This window comes from Castor canadensis, chromosome 15 (genome assembly GCF_047511655.1).
Source record: "Castor canadensis chromosome 15, mCasCan1.hap1v2, whole genome shotgun sequence".
NCBI classification, from domain to species: Eukaryota; Metazoa; Chordata; class Mammalia; order Rodentia; family Castoridae; genus Castor; species Castor canadensis.
This window is the reverse complement of record NC_133400.1, coordinates 67783143-67805163: the sequence shown is the minus strand read 5'-3', so window position 1 is coordinate 67805163 and position 22021 is coordinate 67783143. Positions and strand designations below refer to the sequence as shown.

General features: G+C 37.9%; 1 protein-coding gene across 14 annotated transcripts in view; it reads right to left on the bottom strand.

The window, feature by feature from the left end:
- LOC109700328 (cyclin-Y) overlaps nucleotides 1-22021 on the bottom strand; it is a 666198-nt gene that overhangs the window by 201495 nt on the left and 442682 nt on the right. For 10 of the 14 annotated variants that reach the window (XR_012442082.1, XR_012442074.1, XR_012442079.1 and 7 more), the window contains 4 exons: nucleotides 19930-19965; nucleotides 16342-16399; nucleotides 16141-16260; nucleotides 8446-8561 (listed from right to left, as the gene is read on the bottom strand). Coding sequence is in view for 3 of the 14 variants with exons in the window: in XM_074056409.1 (XP_073912510.1) it covers nucleotides 8446-8561; nucleotides 16141-16260; nucleotides 16342-16399; nucleotides 19930-19965 (330 nt within the window). In the remaining 11 variants the exon portion in view is untranslated. Of the gene's footprint in view, nucleotides 1-567; nucleotides 5179-8445; nucleotides 8683-16140; nucleotides 16261-16341; nucleotides 16400-19929; nucleotides 19966-22021 lie in introns of those variants that run through there. The other 4 variants (XR_012442076.1, XR_012442078.1, XR_012442077.1 and 1 more) reach the window with 3 other exon arrangements.

Sequence of the window (22021 nt, the reverse complement as noted above, 5' to 3'; positions counted from 1 at the left end):
CACAAGAGACTACAGGAAATGCTTGTGTGGTCAAACTGGTTCCACCATTGGTTTTATTCCAACCAAAGCTCATTAGTTTTACTTTTCCCTTTGGATTAGTGGGTTATGATTTTATTTGTTACATTATAGAAGGTACTAACAGCTTGTATTTTCCTTATTCCCTGGCATTCAATCAACTACATATTCATTACATTTCCGTTCTTAAGATTAAGTGGTGGTTTGCTGTATATCCTTAGATTTGGTTGTCATTTTAAACATCTATTAATTATTCTAACCATAATTATATGCCATCCATTCTACATCTCTCATCAAGATAAATTAAAAATGAACTAGTATTCTAACTTCAGCCTTAAAAATCTAGTCCTCTACTTTCCAATAAAGTAGCCTCTGGACACATATGGCTGGTTAGCAGATGAAACATGACTACTCCAAATTGAAATGTGCTGTAAGTATAAAATATGTACCAGATTTCACAGACTTAGTATGAAAAAATAATATAACATATCTCAATAAGTTGTTAAAATGTGTGTCGAAATGATAATTTTTTGATTAGAAAAACAAGATATATTCTTAAAATTAATACTAACTACTTCATTTTATTTCTAATACAGTGACTGAAAAGTTTTACATTACAAATGTGGGTTGCATTATATTTGTACTGAACAATTTTGATCTACATGTTCAGAGTCTAGAAATTTCCATTCTTAATGACTATTTAGTATTACTAATTTAATTCATTCTTTTAAATGAAAGTAATTAATGGCTATTAATCATGCGGAAGTGACACTAACCTTAGTCTTCTACTTGACTTAGAAGCCTGTGGTAAGGACTTTCTGTCATTCCGAGTGATACCAAGTGCTGAACCAGAAGTGCTCTAATGCTGCACTTCCCTGGGGATGACCCCCTTGGCCTTGAGCTCTACTGAGCATGAGAAGCAGTGAGTGACACGTAACAGCCCATACCTTGCTGCATGTCTCAGGCAAATGTCCTAACACTTTTTTCAAAGCAAAAGCAAGAAATTAGAAAAGTAGATTTGTTCCTAGTAGTTTTGATTTACTTCAAACTCAGTTCTTAGTATGTGTGTAATGTAATATATGTATTATGACCACCTATTCATACATTTGGAGGTATTTTTAAAAAACAGGTGGCCATTACATTTGTGCCTGACATACTAAAAAAAAAGAACCTTAAGGAAACTAAAAACAAAACAAAAAAAAAAAAAAAAGAGAGAGAGAAAATATAGTGTTAAAAAAAAATCACCAATCATCCCTCACACCACTAGTTTCATCCATGGAACAAAAACAAGAATAACAAACAGGCTTAACTATGTGAAAAAAGAAATATCCTCTGATCTAAAATATACAGCAAAGCCTTCACTAAATATAAAGGAAGAATAAGCCTAAAATGAACCCACTTGTGTAAAGGAAATGAAAAGAGAGAGAGGGACAGACCCAGAGAGAACCAAAGAGAGAGAACTGATAAAGGCTCAAAAGAAAAGAGTTGGATCAGGTAAGTTTGTCCTGCATAATTATCCTACCCCTCACTAAGGAAGCACACTTTATAGCTGTGGCAGAAATTTATTGCTTCAAGACAAACTTCTACTAAGAAATTATTCAGCAAGTTTAATAATGCAAAATAGTGCACTTAGACTAACTTAATCTTAAATAGACCTGTATTTTGAAAACAACTCACAAAGTAGAAAATGGAGAGTCAACTAAAGAATGCTCAACACTACTGTTCAGAGGAACTTAGTATTATTCTGGGTTTTTTTAAACTTCTAGTTTTCCAGATACACAAACTGAAAGACTGAATTTAGTTGACTTTCTCAAAAATAATAAACTGCCTGTAAAAAGAACAGAATGAGGAGTAAATTAATTTCCAGCTCCCTTTTCACTGATTTCTCAGATAATTATTTCCCTACACATCCTAACAGTGAAATTTGCTATTCTGACCAGACGAATAGCATTTCAGAGATTTAACATGAAAAAGTTACTTTTTTTATCATATTATTTTTGTATTGGTAGTACATTGTACATTTATGAAAGTTCTTACAATATATCATAGCTGAATTTACCTCTCCATCATTCTCCTAGAGCCTTTACTAGATAGATGATTCATGAATCAAGTTCAAATTTTTTATAAAATGGATACCTTTAAGGTATTTAAAGAAATACTTTTCTTTTTTATTAAAATGAGTTTAGGTTATTTATAATATTCTAAACTTTTCACTTTCAATATACCACAGACACTTTTCCTTTTCAATACTTTACTGCCTTTTTTATTGACATAGTTTTCCACTCTATGATGTCCCTTAGTTTTTTTACTCACCACCTTATCAATCACTACTTACTTAGGGCACATAAGGTTTTTCACTACTACCAAGAACAGTACAGGGATGTTCTTTGGCTCATATTTTGAAACTTATGTGAGGATTTCATTAGGATAAATTCCTAGAGGTGGAATTTCTGAGTCAAAAATTATGACATTTCTTGGTGCCTTTGACAGATAATTGTAAAAATCACAGTCCAAATCAGTTGGACAAATTTATAATTCCACAAGAAATAAATGAGATGGCGTCTCATAACCTCATAAACACTGAGTGTTATCAACTGTTTTAATGATGCCTGACAGGAGAAGAAAAATATATCTCAATTTTTGCTCCATTAAAATATTTTTGACAAATCAAAGTAGAGTGTACATTTTCCCTTACATCTTTTATCCTCTACAATCTTGCTTAACCAGTCTTTCCTTATGCCATCTGTGAAAAAATATTGTCCTTAACGTACACAATAAGAATGTCAATTTCCATGGCAATCTTCAGGCACATTTGGCCATGTGATCACACTGAGGGGTCCAATACAAATTACACTTGGTAACATCTCAGTCTTAATGGAAAGAAAATATTTTAACAAACTGGCACAATCTAGACTATATGTAATAATATTGAAACAACTTCAAATCTACCAGGTAGAGTAAACCCCAAATTAAGGGAAAACAGCAAGTGGAAGTTAGAGTTCTGTAAGTTCTGAGGGATGATCACTATAAGCAATTTATCCATCGTTCTTAGTAAATTCCTTCTCTTTCCTATCTTTTCTTTCTTCCTATCTGCCTTCATCTCCAAGTACACACTGAATTAGGATTTTTGAACTCTGGAGAAACCTGATAAAACAATCCAATTTGTTTTCTCTTTCCTTTTTTTTTTTTTTCACATCTGCAAATTACTCGTAACCATAGTTTAATCTCAAAAAAAGAGCACTAAATTTCAGCTTTCCCAGAATCAACAAATTTGAACCTCAAGTTGCAATGTGATTTAAAGATAATCATCTGCCATAATCTTTTAGACCAACAGCAAAATGTCTTACCAGAAATAAAACTTTGACCTATTTTTCTAGCTTCTCTTAATGCAAAAATACCAATACTAAAAGAGACAGGTTATGAGTAGTCTCTTCCAGGAATGGAAATTTACATCAGAATAAATCTGAATCGAGCCCATGATTTATACCCAACTCAATATTTTAAAGAAAAAATGTAATTGTGCAATTGTATAATTATGATTTAATCAATTGCTTATCTAAATCAATCAATAGCCTGTCAATATGCACCAGGATTGATTATATAGTAACCATGATTTTCAAAGAAAACTTCAGAGGAAAACAATGACTAACAGAATGGACCTTTAGCAAGAATCTGAATTTGGATTTTGCCCTTTATGGGCTGACCGGTTTGGGGAAAATTAGATAACTAATTTACATCATCAGTAAAAAATGGAGTAATTATAGCTACTCCACAGTTTTATTATGGAAGTCAATTTAAATAATATTATATGTATATACAGTATTAGCATCATCTCAGCACAAAATTGTCCAAAATGATTAGCCATTATCATTCTTTAAAAGGTACTGAGATCCTTTGCTGCCTTCATCTTAGTTTCTTTGAAATTCATTGATTTGGAATTTCAACAACCTTAGTTTATATTGTACAAGACTACTAAATATCTATCGTAAGTATAAATTCTTGGTATACTTATACAACTTCCTTTTTATCTCCGACCTGTTGCTTATTCCTTAGTACAAAAGAATCTAGGTGGTTTTCCAGAAGGTTTTTAAAAAGACAGAAATGGTAAGAGAATAGAGTTGGAGCCCCCTGTTAGAGCTGGGATTTAGTTGATGTTCTCCCAGAAGGACACTGATACAAGGATTTGAGTGCAAATAGCTTTTTGTTTTTAAAGAAATGTAAGGAAATAGATACGAGATACAAAGAAGTGTGGCTTTTCCATCCAACTATCACTCTAGGTGACTTGAGCTTAACCTTACTGAGGAACTCTGACAGCCAGTGCAAAACACGTATCTTCCAGCTATTGTGTCCATGAGGTAGAGGAGCTGAGGTATTTATATCCCAGCTCCTGGGGTCACAGTTGAGGCTGCTCCCAGGGTTTGTTAATTCTCTACCACTTGTGGCCTCCTGATCATGGATAATGGGCATAGATGGTTTCTGTGGTTCTGGGGAAAAAGGAATCACATATCAAAAATGCTAATGCTGAGATGGAAATTAGTGGGCACCCACTGACTGACCAGCAGGATGAGAAGTATGGGCACTGGTATATGCTTCAGGGTGCCCAAAACTCAATCAAACTGAAAAAATGGGAGCTAAAAAGTAAATCATGCCTTGTGACAGAATTGATTCTCTAGGGTAAAAGTAACACATGAAAGAAGTATGAGCATAAAAAGCAGAAGGCTAAGATTTTTTGTTAAGTTAGAAATGCTGCAGTCACAAACAAAGCCCAAACTTTGGCTTGAAGGGTGTGGTACACATCTCAACTCAACTAATTTTATCTTGGTGTACATAAGCAAGAAACATATGGTGCTATCGGGCCTTCTCCAAAGGTACATGGGCACACCTTGGGCCTTTGGTTGCATCTTCATCTGACCAGCCATTATACATCCTGCAGTACTTCTCAAAGCATACCCATGGATGTTGTTAAGCCAGCTACACTATTCAGAATCTCAGAGGCAGGAGTCTGTTTTGGAGCTTCTCTTCAGGACTGCTGTTTCCTCTCAGGAAAATTTGAATACCTCCAGACTCCAGAAGTCCTTTTGTACTCAAAATTTAGCTCGTTATCATGGCATTTTCTTCATTTTCCTGGCCTGCTGCACCAACTTCAGTGGGTGCTGACTTCCTCTGCAATAGAGATCCAGGTAGAAATTGAGGGCTGGGAGTCTAGGCTGAAGTGGACCTAAAATTATGAGAGAACCTGTGACACCTGACCACTCCTTTCCTAACTTTTTCAGCAAATATTTATTGAGAACATACTTTTCTCTTAATATCTCTGGTAGACTTGCAGGATCAAGTAGGCCAGAAGCTGAAAAGTTCTCTTATATGGTGTGCCATTCAGTCCATTTCAGCTAAGGAGGTCAAAGTTGTAGACTAGATTGTCATGATCAGATTGTCATTTACTGTGCAATGTCTAAATGCCAAAATCTATCTAAACTCCTCCTTTGCCTTATTCCTGATCAGCTTGTCCCAGGGGGCACCCAAGTTAAATCCTTCTGTTAGACAAAAGATAACATGGACTGCTGGCAGTGGACATCAGTGTCTCAGCTATTATATGATAATATGTCATTATCATTGGAGGGGCATGTAAAACATTTGCAAGGAGTTATTTAACAGCTTTTCTTGGGATTCTTTGGGGTTGAAAGGATTTAGGAGTTGAAAGGCTTTAGGACTTTTTAGGTAAGAATTAAAGGATTTTCTTTATATACAACGATGTTTGTCATAATTATTCATTTTATTGATTTTTTTCCCCATTTTTAACATATTATCATGGATTTAATATCCTGAAATAAATATATCTCTGAAGGGGGCAATATGTGTTTTTTTAAAAACAACTGTGATCAATGTGGAGTTATCCTGACAGATTAATGTAGAAAAGAAACATATTTAAAAGATTAGTATAGGGAGAAATGACCCAAACAATATATGCACATGTGAATAAATGAATAATAATAATAAAAAGATTAGTATAAAAAGGAAACATTTTTAAAAGACTGAAAATAATTGGAGGATATTTCTCAAAGGAAAAATGATTATATTATATTAAATGATAGGTTTCAAGACCTTTCTATATTTTATAGTGGAATTTTTTCTGCTACCTAGAGATGTGAACAAATATGTTTAGAAATACAACCAAGTCTTTGTTTCTTTAAGAGTCTCATTATCCTTGTAACAAGATGATCAAACTGATAATGATACCATAAATTAAGTATAAATAGCCCTCACTAACAAGAAAAACACTGGTTGAATAACTTTTTAAACACACACACACACACACACACACACACACACACACACACACACACACACACACACACAAAATACTAATAATTTACAGGTATTTCCTGGTGAGAACATGGAAGCAAGGTAAGAAGGAAGAGGGAAATAAATTATCATGCTAAATTTTGCCTTCATTATGTCAAGGAAACTGGAGCTAGCTTAAGAAGGAAACAAATAGCTCCTTCCCTGGGCCTATTTGATTCTGCTTTTCAGGCTATTCATTCTTTATAGGAAACTGAAAATGGTTAGCAAGCTTTCTCACATCTTTAGGGAGGTCTTTCCACTTTTCCCCAATTCCATCATGCCCTAGTATATATAATGCCACCCAAATTTATAATATATCTTTTTTGTTCAGCCTGGCCACTGCAGGCATGTCCTACATTTCCCCTACCCAGACAAACTACTCTACTTCCCATCCCAGAACCATATCCCATATCCTATTCACACTGTTAGCCCACTCTAAGATAGCCCCCCTCATTTCCTCTCTGCCTTATCCCTGGAACCTGTTCACATGCTTCAAGAAAGTATACCTAAACGAAATACATTTATTACTTACAAGCAATGGTGTACTAGTAAACCTTTAATAACTGGCTCTCCTTGAATGAGAAGAGGATTTCTGAGTTGTAGTTTTTTTCTTATTCCTGTGGTATCAGTTCTCCTACTGCAGCCAATTTCAAAACTTGGAGACAGTAAAGGCTCCACAATCTTGCTCTCAAAAGTTGGTGAAAGCTGTCTCCAGTATGTAATAGGAAGAAACAGTCCAAAGCACTGTAACTCTGTCTCAAGCCATTGCACTTGGGGTTGGGAAGGCCACACTGGAGTTTGAACTCAGGCCCTCACACTTACTAGGCAGTTAGTCACACTTACTAGGCAGGTAGTCTAACACTTGAGCCACTCCACCAGCCCTTTTTTGTGTTGGGTAGTTTTGAGATAGGAACACAAGAACTTTTTTCTCAGGCTGGCCTCAAACAATGATCCTCTTGATCTCTATCTCCTGAGTAGCTACAATTATAGGATAAGCCACCAGTGACCAGCTAAAGTATTGTATTTTTAAGAGAGAAGAGATACTTTAATAGAAGCAACACTGAGCAGAAGTAAAGAGAATGTAGTTCTAGCTCTAATTCTTCCATTATACAACCAGGTGACCCTAAAGCCCATTAAATCACTCTGGGTCTTAGTTTCTCTTCTATAAAATAACAAAAGCATACTGAATAACTTTCTAAAGCTCACTTCCTCTTCATTTTCACCTTCTAGTGGAAACTTCTCTTCCTCAGCTTTTTTCTACTTCCAAGATCACAACTGCTTGCATTTTTAGCATTTCTATGCCATGTGCATTTTCCCCATCATATAGCATTGTCACATTTATCTCAGAGAAAGGAGCTTCTTTTTTTTTTGGGTACCAATTTCTTTCTTTCCATTTTTCTCATATGCCACTTGTGAACATAAAGAAACTGAATTTTGGCTTATTTGGGCACTATTATTAATATCATAAAGGAAAGGTCAAGAAGACTTTATATACCAAAGCAAAACTGGACATTCAACAGAGTAACAAATGGAATTCTTTCTATTTCAGTTTTGGCCATGACTTTAAGGCCTAGATACTATGTAACCATGAGGCAAGAAGAGCATTGTGCAGAACTGCTAGAAATGTAAAAAACAGGTCCACCAGCGTTAATGATCTCCAAGCAATAAGAGCTCTGGAATTGGAAGGATTAGAGAATTCTGTAGAGAGTAACTGGAGTACGGCTTCCTCAACAGAGAAAGACTATGTTTTTGCCTTAAGCCAAATGAGAGGGCTGTCAAGGGAATAGTTGGAGAGTTTGACAAGGATCCCCCAGAGTTTAAGAGAAGTTAAAGGCCGATATAAGACACCATGGCTAGATTGGTCCACAGAAACAATACAGAAAAAAAAAAAGGTAGGAATTAGGATTTATGTAGAGAAGGTGTGTACCACAAAGTTGGGAATAAACCTAGGGGTTTCTTGATAGGATTGCTACAAAGGACAAAGTGACTGGAGAGATGAGTGAAGTCCAGGAATTGAGAACAGAGTCCATGTTAAACTTTACATCACTGTTACAATCCTGAGAGAAACAGTTTAAAGGAGGGAATACTTACTTTGGCTCACAGTGGCAGAGGCTTGGCCCATGGTTGGCTGACTCCATTGCTGTAGCAAAGCAGAACATGGTGGCAGTAGGAGCACGTGGCAGAGGAGGCTGCTCAGCTTCTGGCAGCTGAGCAGAGAGAGAAATTGGAAGGGGTAAGGGACAAGGAACATCTTTGCAGATCACACCCCTGTAAACTATTCAAGGAAACACCCACACGCCAAGCTTCCATTCCTTGGTCCAGCTCTGGCTAGGTAATGGGAGAAAAATGTAAGGAGAACAGCAGGTTTAGACTATCATCATGGACTTGACTTAGAAGACTAGTAAGTACCAGAGAATAAAGAGTAACTTAAAATGCCTGAGATCTTCACAAAATTTCATCCAAGAGTTAGTGGAAAACTACTCAACATAATGTGTTAATGGGACAGAGGGGGAAAAAAAGCAAGGCTATTTCAGGAACTTTTTCTAATAAGTCCACAGTTTGTTGAATGTTTTCAAGGCCACTTAAAAATGCCTGGAGGGATCAGTTCATCTGCCCATTCACTTGCTCCTAACCAAGCGAAGTAAAACTTTATCTCCTTCAACTGTGTTGGTCCTCTATTTTACTTCCTTAGTAGTGCTTAAAACTGTGTTTTCTATTGCTTTTCACTGAAAATACACAGTATAGTTCTACTCCCTTAGATTTTTTAACTAGGCTAGAACTAGTATCTAAAACACTACTTGTAATATTCTTTATAAAGGAAAATATGTTCAACATTCAAAAATCAATGATTACAATGCAACCCATTTGGCAACTACATTCCCCTGTAAGTTATGCACCAAGGGTAACTGTACTTATAAAAGTCTTTATTCAAAATGATAACCCCCGACTAAAACTCATTATACCAATCTCCAATCCTTCAAAAGATATAGATGTTTTCCCAGAAGATCTGGTCTTGGGGATAAGGGAGACTCATTATTACATCTGTGTTAACTTGTCATGTTATGTACAGTCATGTACTCAGCAGAGGAATGGCACAAGCGATGACTTCAAGGCTAACATCTCTTGGGAGTTTGATTGACTAAGGTGATAAAGATGTAGTCTAAGAAATATGAACTTGCCCATGATGTTTTTCTCAAAATAGCAGCCAAAACCAATAGCCAAAAAAAGGACACAATACTGTCAGGTGAACAGCCATTTTTTACTACATTTTATACCAATTATTTCTTCTCACGTGACAAGTAGGCATTAATTTCAACCCCAGACCTCTATTTCACATACCTAGGTTTCAAAACAAAAGAAACACTGCCCTGGGTATCACAAAAATGATATGACAGCCTACCATATGAGGAATCCTTTTAGACTGCCAGCCAACAAGTTTGGTTTTTGAGGCTACAAAACTTTTGTAGGGTAGAAAGTTGAGGTAAGAGAGAAAGAAGACAGTTGTCCTCTCTTCTTTGAGAGTTCTCTGTATCAAAACATTAACTACATTTAGAGAGGTAGAAAAAGTGATAGAACTAATAATCTAGTGTCTGCTTGTTTCCATGGTGTCTTCAAGGTCCAGCAGATTGTGTCCTTGGCTGCTTCCTCTCTTCTAAGGACATGCTAAGCATTCAAGAAAACCTCCAAAAAAGGGTCTCCTGCCTGCCTAAAGTAATCCACAGCTATGGGACTGGGAAGTAGAGAATGCTCTAAACTAAAACCTTATGATGGAGAATGTTCTCTCTCTCTCTCTCTCTCTCTCTCTCTCTCTCTGTATGTGTGTGTGTGTGCACGTGTCTGTGTGTGCACGTGTGTGTGTGTGAAGATACATTTCCAGCCTTCTAAAGCAGTTTCCCAAATGCAGAGAAAGAACCAGGTCACAAAACATTCTCAGATTCTAGCCAGGTTCTACATGGATACAAAGGCTTAGCAGAGAAATTAATTTGATTTAATACTGTAGCAGTGCAAATCAAGAAATAAGGGGTTTAAATGAAAAAACATTTTCCCTAGTTAGTTCCCTAACTCCATTGTCTCAAATTTCAAATATTATTTCAAGGCATAAGAAAAGAAGAATAGGGAAAAGGGACAAGAGTCACATTGCATTGTTATTTAGAGAGGACCCTCAGCATCTGTCCATGCATCATTTATTCACTTCATTCAATTATTCATTCATTTACAAGTACGAATTAACTATTGCATTCCAAGTGCTGTGCAAGTTTGATGGAGCTGAGACTGTAAACAAGATAGAAAAGACTCGTGTTTCCATGAGCAAGCAGAGCACAATTGTACTTTTAGCAATAAATAAGGTCTAGCTGAGTCAAAGTCCAGACTCTGCTCCCTGATATACTTGACCAAGTTGGCCAACCTTTGTGGTAAAAATTCTAAGCTTGATACTATCTTCTGTCACTACCTAAAGTATGACATCAAACAAGTCATGAATACTTTCTGCTTCTCAATTGGATGATTATGGCACCCATTTTAATCCTTAGTGTACATTCAGCTGAGACTCAGAGAAGAAAATGAAGTTTTATAAAGCACTACTTCAGTAAAATGTCATATTACAAATACTGGGAAACACATGTAGTGAAAATTCTTGAGTTACCATTCTATTTGCTATCCAATTCAGCTCTAACAAAAAAAATGCCTACTGTCAAAAGATAAGAGCCAAAAGTATGAAGCAAGTGATGATTATAACTAAATATTTACACAATGCAACCTGAAGAACATATAACAAACACTTGGTTCTGCATAAAATCTCAAGCTAGAGCATAATGATGTTCTGCAGAGTTTCTTTGAATTATTCATAAACTAAGAAAAAGTAAATGGATTTTTCTATCAAGTAATCTTCAGAGCTTAAGAGAAATAAAACAAATGGATTTGCCAAAATAGACAAATATGATTTTTTTTATTGAACAGATAGGTTAATCCTGAAGACTCTAGAAAAAGAAGTTAGGAAATAGTACACAAGAGTTTGGATTTTTTTCTGCCTTTCTCTTCCATCTCTCCACTAAAAGAGCCAAGGATGGGGAACTGGGGCTTTCTTTACCTTTCTTCCATAATCCAGTAACATTTTTCAGCTGGAAAGTGGGCAGTACTTCTCAGCTGTGATCCAGAATGATCAAGGTCAGCTTCAGAGAGGATGATTAAAAGGAGTAATTATGGAGTGGACAAACATTGAAACCATAAATTAATGTAAATGTTTTGAGTGACTTTACCTTTAGGAACAAAATATATTTTTTAATAAAGGGAATGTGCAAAAAAAAATTCACAAGTGGGTCTACTGGGTTCCTTGGAAGGCAATTGGTGCCTGGGGGTTCTTATGTTTAGACAATGAGGACAAGGGGTTTAAATGCAAACCCACTGAGGAACCAAAACCTGCCATTGTGGGAGCAGTCAATCAAAAAGATTTTCAATGAATACTTCTAGCAGTGGTGACATTGTGGATGCAGTGCAGCTCAAGGAGTTGCACTTTAGTGAAAGCTCAAGACTGCTTTCCCTATCTGCAAGTCCTGGCACACATATATGGGAGAGCTCTGACACTTTTGTGAACAGACAGCTTGATTCGCTCACCTTTGGTGTGGTGGGGTCTACCTCACCCTAGCACACTTCCCATAGGACAGAATATTAGCTTGGCATGAGATGATTTATCACCTAGTCATCCGAGCAAGAAGAGGTTCTGTTGAGGCCAAGTTCAGACTCCAGTACCACCACCAAGAAAAAAAGAAAGAAAAGAAAAAGAGTAAAACTAATACTATGAGCAACTGTATAGCAACAAACTGGATGGAGTAGATGAAATTAATTTTTAGAAAGTCAGAAACTAACTAATCAAACTCAAATAATAACCCAGGTAGACCTCTAAGAAACTGGTGAAGGGGATGGGGGCATGGCTCAAGTGGTAGAACACCTATCTAGCAAGTACCTGAGTTCAAACTCCAGTAACCACCAAGGAGGAGGAGGAGAAAAGGAGAAGGAAAGGCGAAAGATGGAACTTGGATCCCTACACCTCACAAAAAATTAGCTCAAAATGGAGGATAGACTTTAATGTAAGAACTAAAATTATGGCTCCTAAAGGAAAATATAGGGGGGTAAAGTCATGACCATTAGTTATATTCTTAGATAAAACACCAAAAGTACAAGTGACAAGAGAAAATAATAAATTCAGCTTCATGAAAATGAAAACCTATGGTGCTGCAAGTGATACCACTAAGAAAGTGAAAGCCAGGCATGACTATGACTGAGTGTCATCCTAGCTACTCAGGAGACAGAGATCAGGAGATCAAAGTTTGAGGGTAGTCCCAGGAAAAAGCTGGTGAGACCCCCATCTTAATAAACAAGCCAGGCATGGTAGAACATACCTGTAGTCTCATCTATGAAAGACACTTAGTAGGAGGATCACAATCCAAGGCTAGCTAGCCCTGGGCAAAAACATGAGACCCTATGTGAAAAATAACTAAAGCAAAAAGGGGCTGAGAGTGTGGCTCAAGTGGTGAAGAGCTTGCCAACAAACACAAGGCCTAAGTTGAAACCCCAGCACTGCTCCCTCCCCTAAAGGTAAAATGACCAAAGCGAACTGTTTGTGAATCATGTACCTGACAAAGGAATAACATTCACAATACATAAAAACACATAATCTGGTAATCAAAATAACTCAAATTTTAAAATGGGCAAAGAATTTAAATAGGCATTTCTCTTAAGAAAATATACAAATGGTCAATAAACATGTGAAAAAATATTCAACATCACTGACAATTCAGGGAAGTACAAACCAAAACTACAATGTGGAACCAATTTAAACCCACCAGAGTGGTTAAAATATAAAGGACAAGAACAAGTGTTGCCAATGATGTGCTGTGGAGACAGTGGAAATCCCTTGTCGATGGGGATATAAAATGGTGGAGCCATTCTGGGTATTAGGCAGTCTGTTCCTCAAAATGTTAGCACAGGACTGGGGAAGAAGTCTCTCATGTGGCAGAGTGCCTGCAGCAAGTATGAGGCTAAGTTTAAACCCCAGTACCACCAAAAAAAAAAGCTAAACGTACTTATAACCCAGAAATCTTATTCTTAGATCTATACCAATAAAATGAAAGCTGATCCCCACAAAAAACACAGATGTTGACAGAAGCATGATTCACAGCACCTAAAAGTGAAAACAACCTAAGTGTCTATCAAGTGATGAACAATAAACAAAATACAGTGTGCTCAAATGACAGAATGTTGCTTGGAACAAAACAAAATCCCCAACACACTACAATGTGGATGAACTTTGAAAACATGCTAAGTGAAACAATCCAGTCACAAATGATCATAATTTGGTCCTATTTAAATGCAATGTAACTGAGCAACTCTAAGAGACAGGAAGCAAATGAGCAGGTCCTTAGGCCTGGGGCAGGGTCGGGAATGGGGAGGGAACAGTCAAGGGCAAGGGTGATGAAAATATTCTGAAGTCAGCTGCCATGATGGCTGCCACACTGCTGAAGTGCTCCCTTGAGATGGTGAGCACTGTGTATGTGAGCCGGATCTCCACAAAGCCATAAAAACACAAGTGAAAGGAGGGATGCTACTCCTCTTGCCTGGCTAGTTCTTATTTTGCCACCTGCATTTCTTCTCCATCCACCACTTACAAACCTCCCCCGCCTCCAGCTCCCATCACTGCTGTACTTCAGACAGAACCAGTCTCCTCTGTAACACTCAGTCTAGCCAGCCTCCTTCAGAAGACTTATCTTAATGATGGAAGCAATGAAACGGCAGAGTATGTGTAAGGAAAGACAATAATGGTTACCGAATGTTGCTTGTGTTTCAGGCAAAATGTGAGGTATATCAACACTTTACATTTACTTCAGCAAGTAAGCAGTTATTATCATGCTTATTTTACATATGTAATGAATATCTATTGAGCAACTATTATGTGCCAGGCTGTGTTCTAGATGCTGGTCATATTCTAGTGAACCAAACAGACAAAAGAAATCCTATTCCTGGAGCTCAGACAAAAAATAAAATAAATGAAATCTTAATGAAATGATAAGTGCCATGGAGAAAATGGAGCAAGAAATGATGAGAAGGGAGTTTGGTGGGAGGAAGGTTTCAAGCAAAAGCCCCGCTAAGGTGCTGCATGAACAAAACAGCTGGGAGAGAGGACACCAGGCAAGAGTCCTGAGGCAGGGCTGAGCCCAGTATGTTCAGGGATCAGGAAGTGGTGGGGTGGCAACAGGCAGAAGTGGAGGGAGAGTCCTGGAACTCAGCTGAGACGCAAAACTGGCCTAGTCTTGCAGGGCCCTGCAGGTCATAGAAGAACCTTCTTTGTGTTTCCTTTGAGGAGGACAGAGAACCACTGCAGACTGCAGGTTTTGACAGAGACATATAAAGAGAAAAATAATGGTTAAGAGGCTCCTGGTTCCTCAGGGTCAGGGCCAAAGCAACTGAACCAATCAAAATTCATTCCCTCTCTAAACTCTGAACCAAACTAATTGAGCTAGTAGCCAAGGTTAGGCCTTAAATGGAAAAGTGATGGAGACACAGGGTTGGGGCAGCTATTTTCTTGCACATCCAATCTGAACCAATAAAAGCCAACCTTCAAACTAGTGCCACCGTCCTACAGGGAAGAGCAGAGGCAAGATGAAGCTGAGAGATGGGGGTAGGGAGGCAGAAAGAGAAACTTGATACAAATCTCATTAGGGTCTGATGTCCTTCCGGTTCTTGAGGAGCGGTTTTATGGGCATTGCTGGACCATTTCGGGTGAGAACCCGAAATCTTATGGTGAACAACATGAATATACATCTCGATTACAATCTCAGAACCTATAACTATTCCAGATCACCTAACGATTACCTGAATGTCTGAAATTAGCCTGAAAGTTCAATGAGGAGCAATGAATAAGCAAAATGGGTTTACTATAGATTAACCTAAAGGCTCTTGGTATGGCAGGGATCTAAGATTCCCCTGTAAAATTTCTATTAAGACAATAACCATTCTCAGAAACCAGAGAGAATGGTCTTCTGTGCGCATTCACAGGCAAAGCTCATTTCTCATGACTGACATGTTCAACCTATTTCCCAAATAAAATTTGACCTGAATAGACCATAAAGTTAAAAGAATCTCAGAACAGATTTTAATCTTTTCTTGAGTCTAAAAATGCAAACTATGCTGGCAGAGTGGCTCAAGTGGTAGAGTGCCTGCCTAGCAAGCATGAGGCCCTGAGTTCAAATCCCTGCAGTGCCAAAAAATATATAGTTGAAGCATTTCCTACTTTGCTGGTGGAGTGGCTCAAGTGGTAGAACATCTGATTAAAAATGCAAACTAATTCCACATTGTCTGAATATCTTATTTTTACACAAAAGTGACCAATCAGAAACCATCAATATACATGCCCCTTTTATCTTAGGATGTGTATGTTTATTGTATCTTATTAATGTTGCTAAAATCTTACTAGGGAATAAAAAAGAGAGAACTGACGTCAATAGCTGGTGGTCTTGTTTCTTCTTATTCCCCCTTAGCCCAACTGTTTTACTTACCTGCATTTATCATTTCAGCACTTACTGGTCCTGAATGTGATTTCACAAATGATTTTAGGTGAGGACTGTGAAGCACACACTGCACCCTCTTTTGGGATATTCATCCTCTATTCTCCCAGAATCAAAGCTGCTGCCACCATTTCCCAGGGTCACCTAACGAAGAGTCCCTTGCTCACCCCTACTCCACTGGATCACCCAGCTGTCGTGGGATGGCTGTGGTAGCTGTGAAGGCACTCACCAGGGTGACAATGGCACATTCAGCAGTCAGCTGAGCAGCACTGAACAGTGTCCAAACAAATCGGTAAATCTGCTTCTGCTCTGGGTTGTGTTTGTCACAGTCTGGTGGCACTTCAGATTTCTAGAAAAAGAAGTATTTTCAGATACCTGTTCACCCAGTAGGAGCAAAAGAAAAAAATCTCATGAAACACAAGGGGATTACCGAAAGAGGGTGAAGGTTTTCATCAAAAATATCTAACAGCATCCTTCCATCTGGGTCCCTGGTGGGGAAAACAACAGAAAATGGAGTTTTCTTTTAAGAATAAACGAGTTCCATTCAAAATACAACAAAAGTCACTTTGATTCAACTATGTTGCAGGACAAAATATAACAGACACTGCTGGATAAGTTATGTTTCTTGTGGACAATACTTAATTCCTTTTGTTTTAACAGCCCAAGGAAATAAACAGTTGAATTAAGCAAAAATCTACACTTTAATTTTGTGAGTTTTCAAATGAACCAAATCAAGCAAAAGATTTAAATTTCTTTTAACATCTTGATTCTGAGCAAAGGCCAACAGATCTTCATACACCACTACATAGTAGCTGACAAGAAGTACCAAGGGCGAAAAAGAAAGTTGATGGATCCTTGAGATCAATCTGAAAGTGTCACAACATGCAGCTCAACTACTTCACTGATGAGTTTCACAACCTCACACTGAAAAAGAGGCAACAAGTAGGAAGGCCTCACTCAATAATCTGTAAGCCTGTAAAAGAATGGCTGGTAGTTTCCAGGCTGGTCACTTCAGAGAACCATTTAAAACTTCCACTGTGCACCATGCCTCTGGCTGTGGCCTCTGTAGGGACCTTGTATATCTAACCAGTGACAGCTCCACTTTCATATAATTTGAATTTTATCTAAAACATGTTCTTTAAAAACCAAATGTGGAAACCACTGCTTCTGGTGCACTGCATGTAATTCCCATAGTCTGTGCTTCCAATGTCAATGAGGCTAAAGAACATCAGAAGGCTTCCAGATCCACCCCAACACACATCCATCACATCAAACACTATGATTTCTGCCTTTTCTGCTCTATAAATTTACCATTATCTCCAAAAATGAAAGAAGAGTAAGCTAGCAAAACAGCTCAATTTTCATTCCTGCATTTGGACAATAGGAATTGTTTTAAAGCTCAGGGAATACTCTCACTTCTCTTCAGATCACAGAAATCTTTCACATTTTCAAAGAGTGCTGGGTACTGACACTTGTGCTTACTTGCACTTGCCTGCATGAACCCAGGCAGCATTGATTTAGATAGACCAGAGTCAAAGAAAGGTTCACACTGAGAGCAGAGCCTGAAAGCATGGGCAGCTCCTTTTAGGTGTCCCTGACTACATATCCTTTGACACTTCATGCCCCAGCCATGAAGAACCAGCAGACCCTCTCACATCCATTATTGCCTCTGCAAGGTTCTCAAGAGGCTGTGTGACACAAACCTAGTGCTGCACCCCATTTTGCTGAGCAGTTGGGGGTCCTGTTCAATTTTCTGGATGAACAAAAGCCCCTGAAAAGCTATCCAGCTACTCCAAAAGTAATTGTAAAAATGAAAGCAGAGATTAGAAATATAAGTGGAGATTAAGAATGTGAGCCAAAATGACTGTGGGGGGAAAAAAAGACCACATCCTCTGAGATGTGGACTATTTCCTTTCCCTTTCATGGAAAGCTATATAACCCAGATGAGAGCACCATGTTTCTCAAGCTGATGGCTCTATGGCCAGCCAGCACCAAAGGTTTGCTCACTATGATTTGCATAGGAAAGATTCTGTAGTCACACCTCCACTTCCCTAGAGACTTACAGGTGTCAATCAATCTGAATGTCTACAAATGCTCAGTTTTTCTGGCTGAACTTCACTGACTTTTGGTCCAATTTATTGCCACTAATCTAGAGGAGTAGTAAGACTAACGGTTTGGATAATAGATTGGGTTCAAATCCTAATTACTCAATTTACTACTTATATGCTCTTAATACAATTATTTAATCTCTCTGTGCCTTAATTCCTTGCCAGTAAAATGGAGATACTATCAATATCACTTCACAGAGCTATTAAAACTAAATGAAGTAATGCATGTAAAAATGGTAAGAATTCTGAGTATGCACTTACTAAAGGTGGCTCTTATCATCACCACCTCTGGCTGAGGATCCATGACTTAAGGATCTATGATAGTATAAGAAGTGGGAAACCTGGGCTGGGGTGGAGCTCGGTGGTAGAGTATGTGCTTAACATGCATGCAACCCTGGATTCAGCACCAAAACAAAAACAAAACTGAGAAATCTCTTAAAGATGCTAATGCAAAACTGGTTTCAAAGCACATCTGAGTTACAGTAGTAATATTATAGGTTAGTTAAGGCTTCATAGTTTAAAAACTTTTCTACCATAGAAATAAACTGCAAGACAAAATGTACATTTTCACTGTTGTTCTAATTCAAGAGTTCCAAGGCTAAATGGAGAGAGGGAAGGAGGGCAAATATGATGGATGTACACTGCATATACATGTAAAAATATATCAACAAAAATGGTTTAAATTGTTCAAAGGGGGAAGGAGGTAGGAGGGAGAATGATGAAGGGGGTGAATCAAATTAAGATACATTGTAAGCACACTGTAAACATCACAATGAAATACCTGAACAACTAATAAAAAAAAAAAGATTCCAAAGCTATGCTATTTTTAAGTCCTTACATCCAAAATTCTCTAGCACCACAGTAAGCCACAAGTCACAACTATACTACAGAATGGAATCATGATAGAGAATACCTTTCCAGGTGTCCGCTTCAGATACTTGTGTTTTCCCAGAATACTGTTTGCTGGAAGCTTGGCTATCCCTCCACTCCCACTCCACTCTCCCCATTTGGGAGCAGCCTGAAGGTGTTGTGGATCCCACTGGTTAAGATCCATGCTTGCTACCTAACTAGTTCATACCAGTTGTACTCATTATACTTATACGTGTAAATATCACATTATTCAGTAAGAAATGACTGCAATAACAGAGGCCTTTGTTCTGAAAACTAACAGGATGCTGTGGATAATTTGGATGCTAAAGAAAATCATTGAAAATAAATTTGCTATAGATTAAGTGAAGCCAAAACCTGAAAAATTCGATATTCAGAATGTTTTTACAAATGTCTTTAAGTTTTCTTACAACTGGGGGAAACAAAAACCACTTAGAAAGGATGATTTATAGATGTGGCTTAATGTCCTAGATTTGAAACAGTTAACATTGAATTGCAAATAAACTGGCAAATAAATGCATTCTTTACATATTTTGTGTTGAAATAAAATGCTTATGGTAGATTTTTTTTTATTCCCTGTTTTAAACGAATTTTTAAATTAACTGAAACATTGCCAGGTGCATTATATCAGAGAGAGGACTTCTACTACGTTAACATAGTTTATGTTTCGTATACCAAAATTTCCTCAACTGAATTCAAAAAATAAATTTAACATTTTCTTCATGTTAAAACTGCATATACAATAATTCTAAAATAACATGTTATAAAAGAGTGTTTAAATAAATTATACAGAAAATAATGAATGAAGAGGCAGCTGGACATTCTCAAGAATGTTTTGTTTCAACCACAAATACCCATTGGTGTCCTGTGACTTGACAGTAGTTCAGCACTTCCCTGGGAAGTCTATGAAAATATGAGTTAAGAATATAAAATCCAAAGGCTATGGCAGCTAGAAAGTAACTGGAAAGCATAAAGGAAGATAATGTATGATGTGTTCAGCATAAAATTCATCATTCACATACCTGTTTTTGATGTGGTAATATATTGCAAGAGCTACACTGTAAAATGAAACACAGAAATTCAATGCATCATAAATGTATTCGGTATTTCATATATTATCTGATAACAGTCTGAACATCAATATTTATATAAAAGTCAAACACCCGAAGAGTCCTATTTCATTCAGAACACTGATCAGGAAATTCACTCTTCAAATTAAATCACTTCAATGTTCATTCCTGGGAGTATTAAGTCTTTTCTAGAAACAACAGAACTTCAAGTGAAATGTAGAAATAAACTGCTCCACAGAAATAAAAGCTTCATCACTTGTGAAAGAGACACTATATAAAAGACGTGCTACAAATTAAACATCTTAGAACTCTCTAACTCATTGCCTACTGGTAATCAGCTTATCTTTGATTTGGACATTCCTCTCCCTTCTGAGTATCCCCATTCTCTTAAGTGTCAAAGCCCCTGGCTAGAGTAAAGGTTTCGTCCTTGATCATAACCAAAACAAGTGAGAAATGCTGGCACTTCCCAGATGGATTCTGATGCCCTCCCTTTTAGTTGAGGCCCACCTACCCAGATCCCAGACACACATTTTAAAAGATGATACTTTTTAAAGTCACTGAACTATTAACTGAAGGAATTTCAAGTCTGGGAGGTGCAAAGAAAACAGCTGTCCCCTTACACCAAGGTTCCTCAACCTTAGCTGCCTATTGGAACATCTTATGGTGGTTTCAAGGTCCAGATACCCAGGCTACCCCCAGATGTCAGAGAGATAGTGAACATCAGAGTGTTTTTAAGCAGTCTGGGCTGGAACCAGTGAGACATACTTGTAACTTAGGTGCTTGTTCCTCCCAGGCTTGACCAATGAACTATCAACTGTTACCAAGTATTCCTACCAGGCTCTCATGTGTCTATGTCAAAACCAGTGGCAATTTTTTAAATCATCCAAGGGTGATGTTCAGAACTGAGTCAGATCCATTGTGAGTCTCAAGAGCTCCCACAGTTCTTGAAAGCAAGGCTGACTTTACCTTGGTGTCACATCTCACTTCCTGGGAAGAATGGGGAAGCTGGCAGCTCTCATCCTGGACTATCAGAGCTCAAGCAGGTACCAAGAGCAACATGGTGAACACATCTTCAGGGCTTTCTATTTCTCTCCACAAGGCCAACCCACTTAATCAAGAAAACACTTCCAAGAAGCACTGGCCACCCATTTCCCAGCAGTCAATTTCAGCCCAGAGGAGCAGTATAAGGTTACACAAAAACCTACACTGTGCAGCGAGAACACATCTCTTCCATTTGGGTTTATGCCCACTAGTCATTTACTATACTCAAAGGCCAGGTCAATGAGGGAGAGGCTACATTTCCATTAGAATCTCAGAAGCATGCAGCCCTACAGAGAATGAATTCTACAGAAAAAGCATCGCCATCCAAGTGATGGGACACTGTACATCGAAGCTGTTGTAGTAGCCACCACCTGACCAAGGCTGGGACTGTCACATGTAGTTCAGTTCAGAAAGGGGCTTTTAAAAACTTGATTCATTAAAAGAGATCACTTCATACCTAACATGTATTGCCATTAAATGTGTACTTTCTTAAACAAGCATACAAATACAACGTCCCTGATTCCTCACACTTGGGTTGTTGACCACAGGCTCCAACACTTCAAGTGCTCTGAGATACCTACCGTGAGTGGCTGCTGACATTACAAGAAAAACCAGAGAATGATGGAGGGGGTGAATTTAACTAATGTATATTTTAAGCACTTTTGTAAATGTCACAATGTACCCCCAGTAAAATAATATGATAAATAAATTTTAGAAAAATTTTTAAAAGAAATAAAAATAAAAACCAGTGCTCCCTGCCTTCAGGAAACTGAAGCCCCCAAAAGGGAAGTGATTTGATCCAAAGCACCCCCTTCCTCCCTCCTAAAGTCCACTTGAAAATACAGAACTAAAGCCCCATGTTGAATTCCGCTAGAATCTTCTCTGCTGATGAAAGAGCCAAGGGCAGTCTCTCAACTCCAGGCAACACAGTTTACTATGCCAGAAGGTCTAGTGAACTGCAGCCCAAGTCCTCAACTGGGACTACAGGAGCCTTGTTTTATTT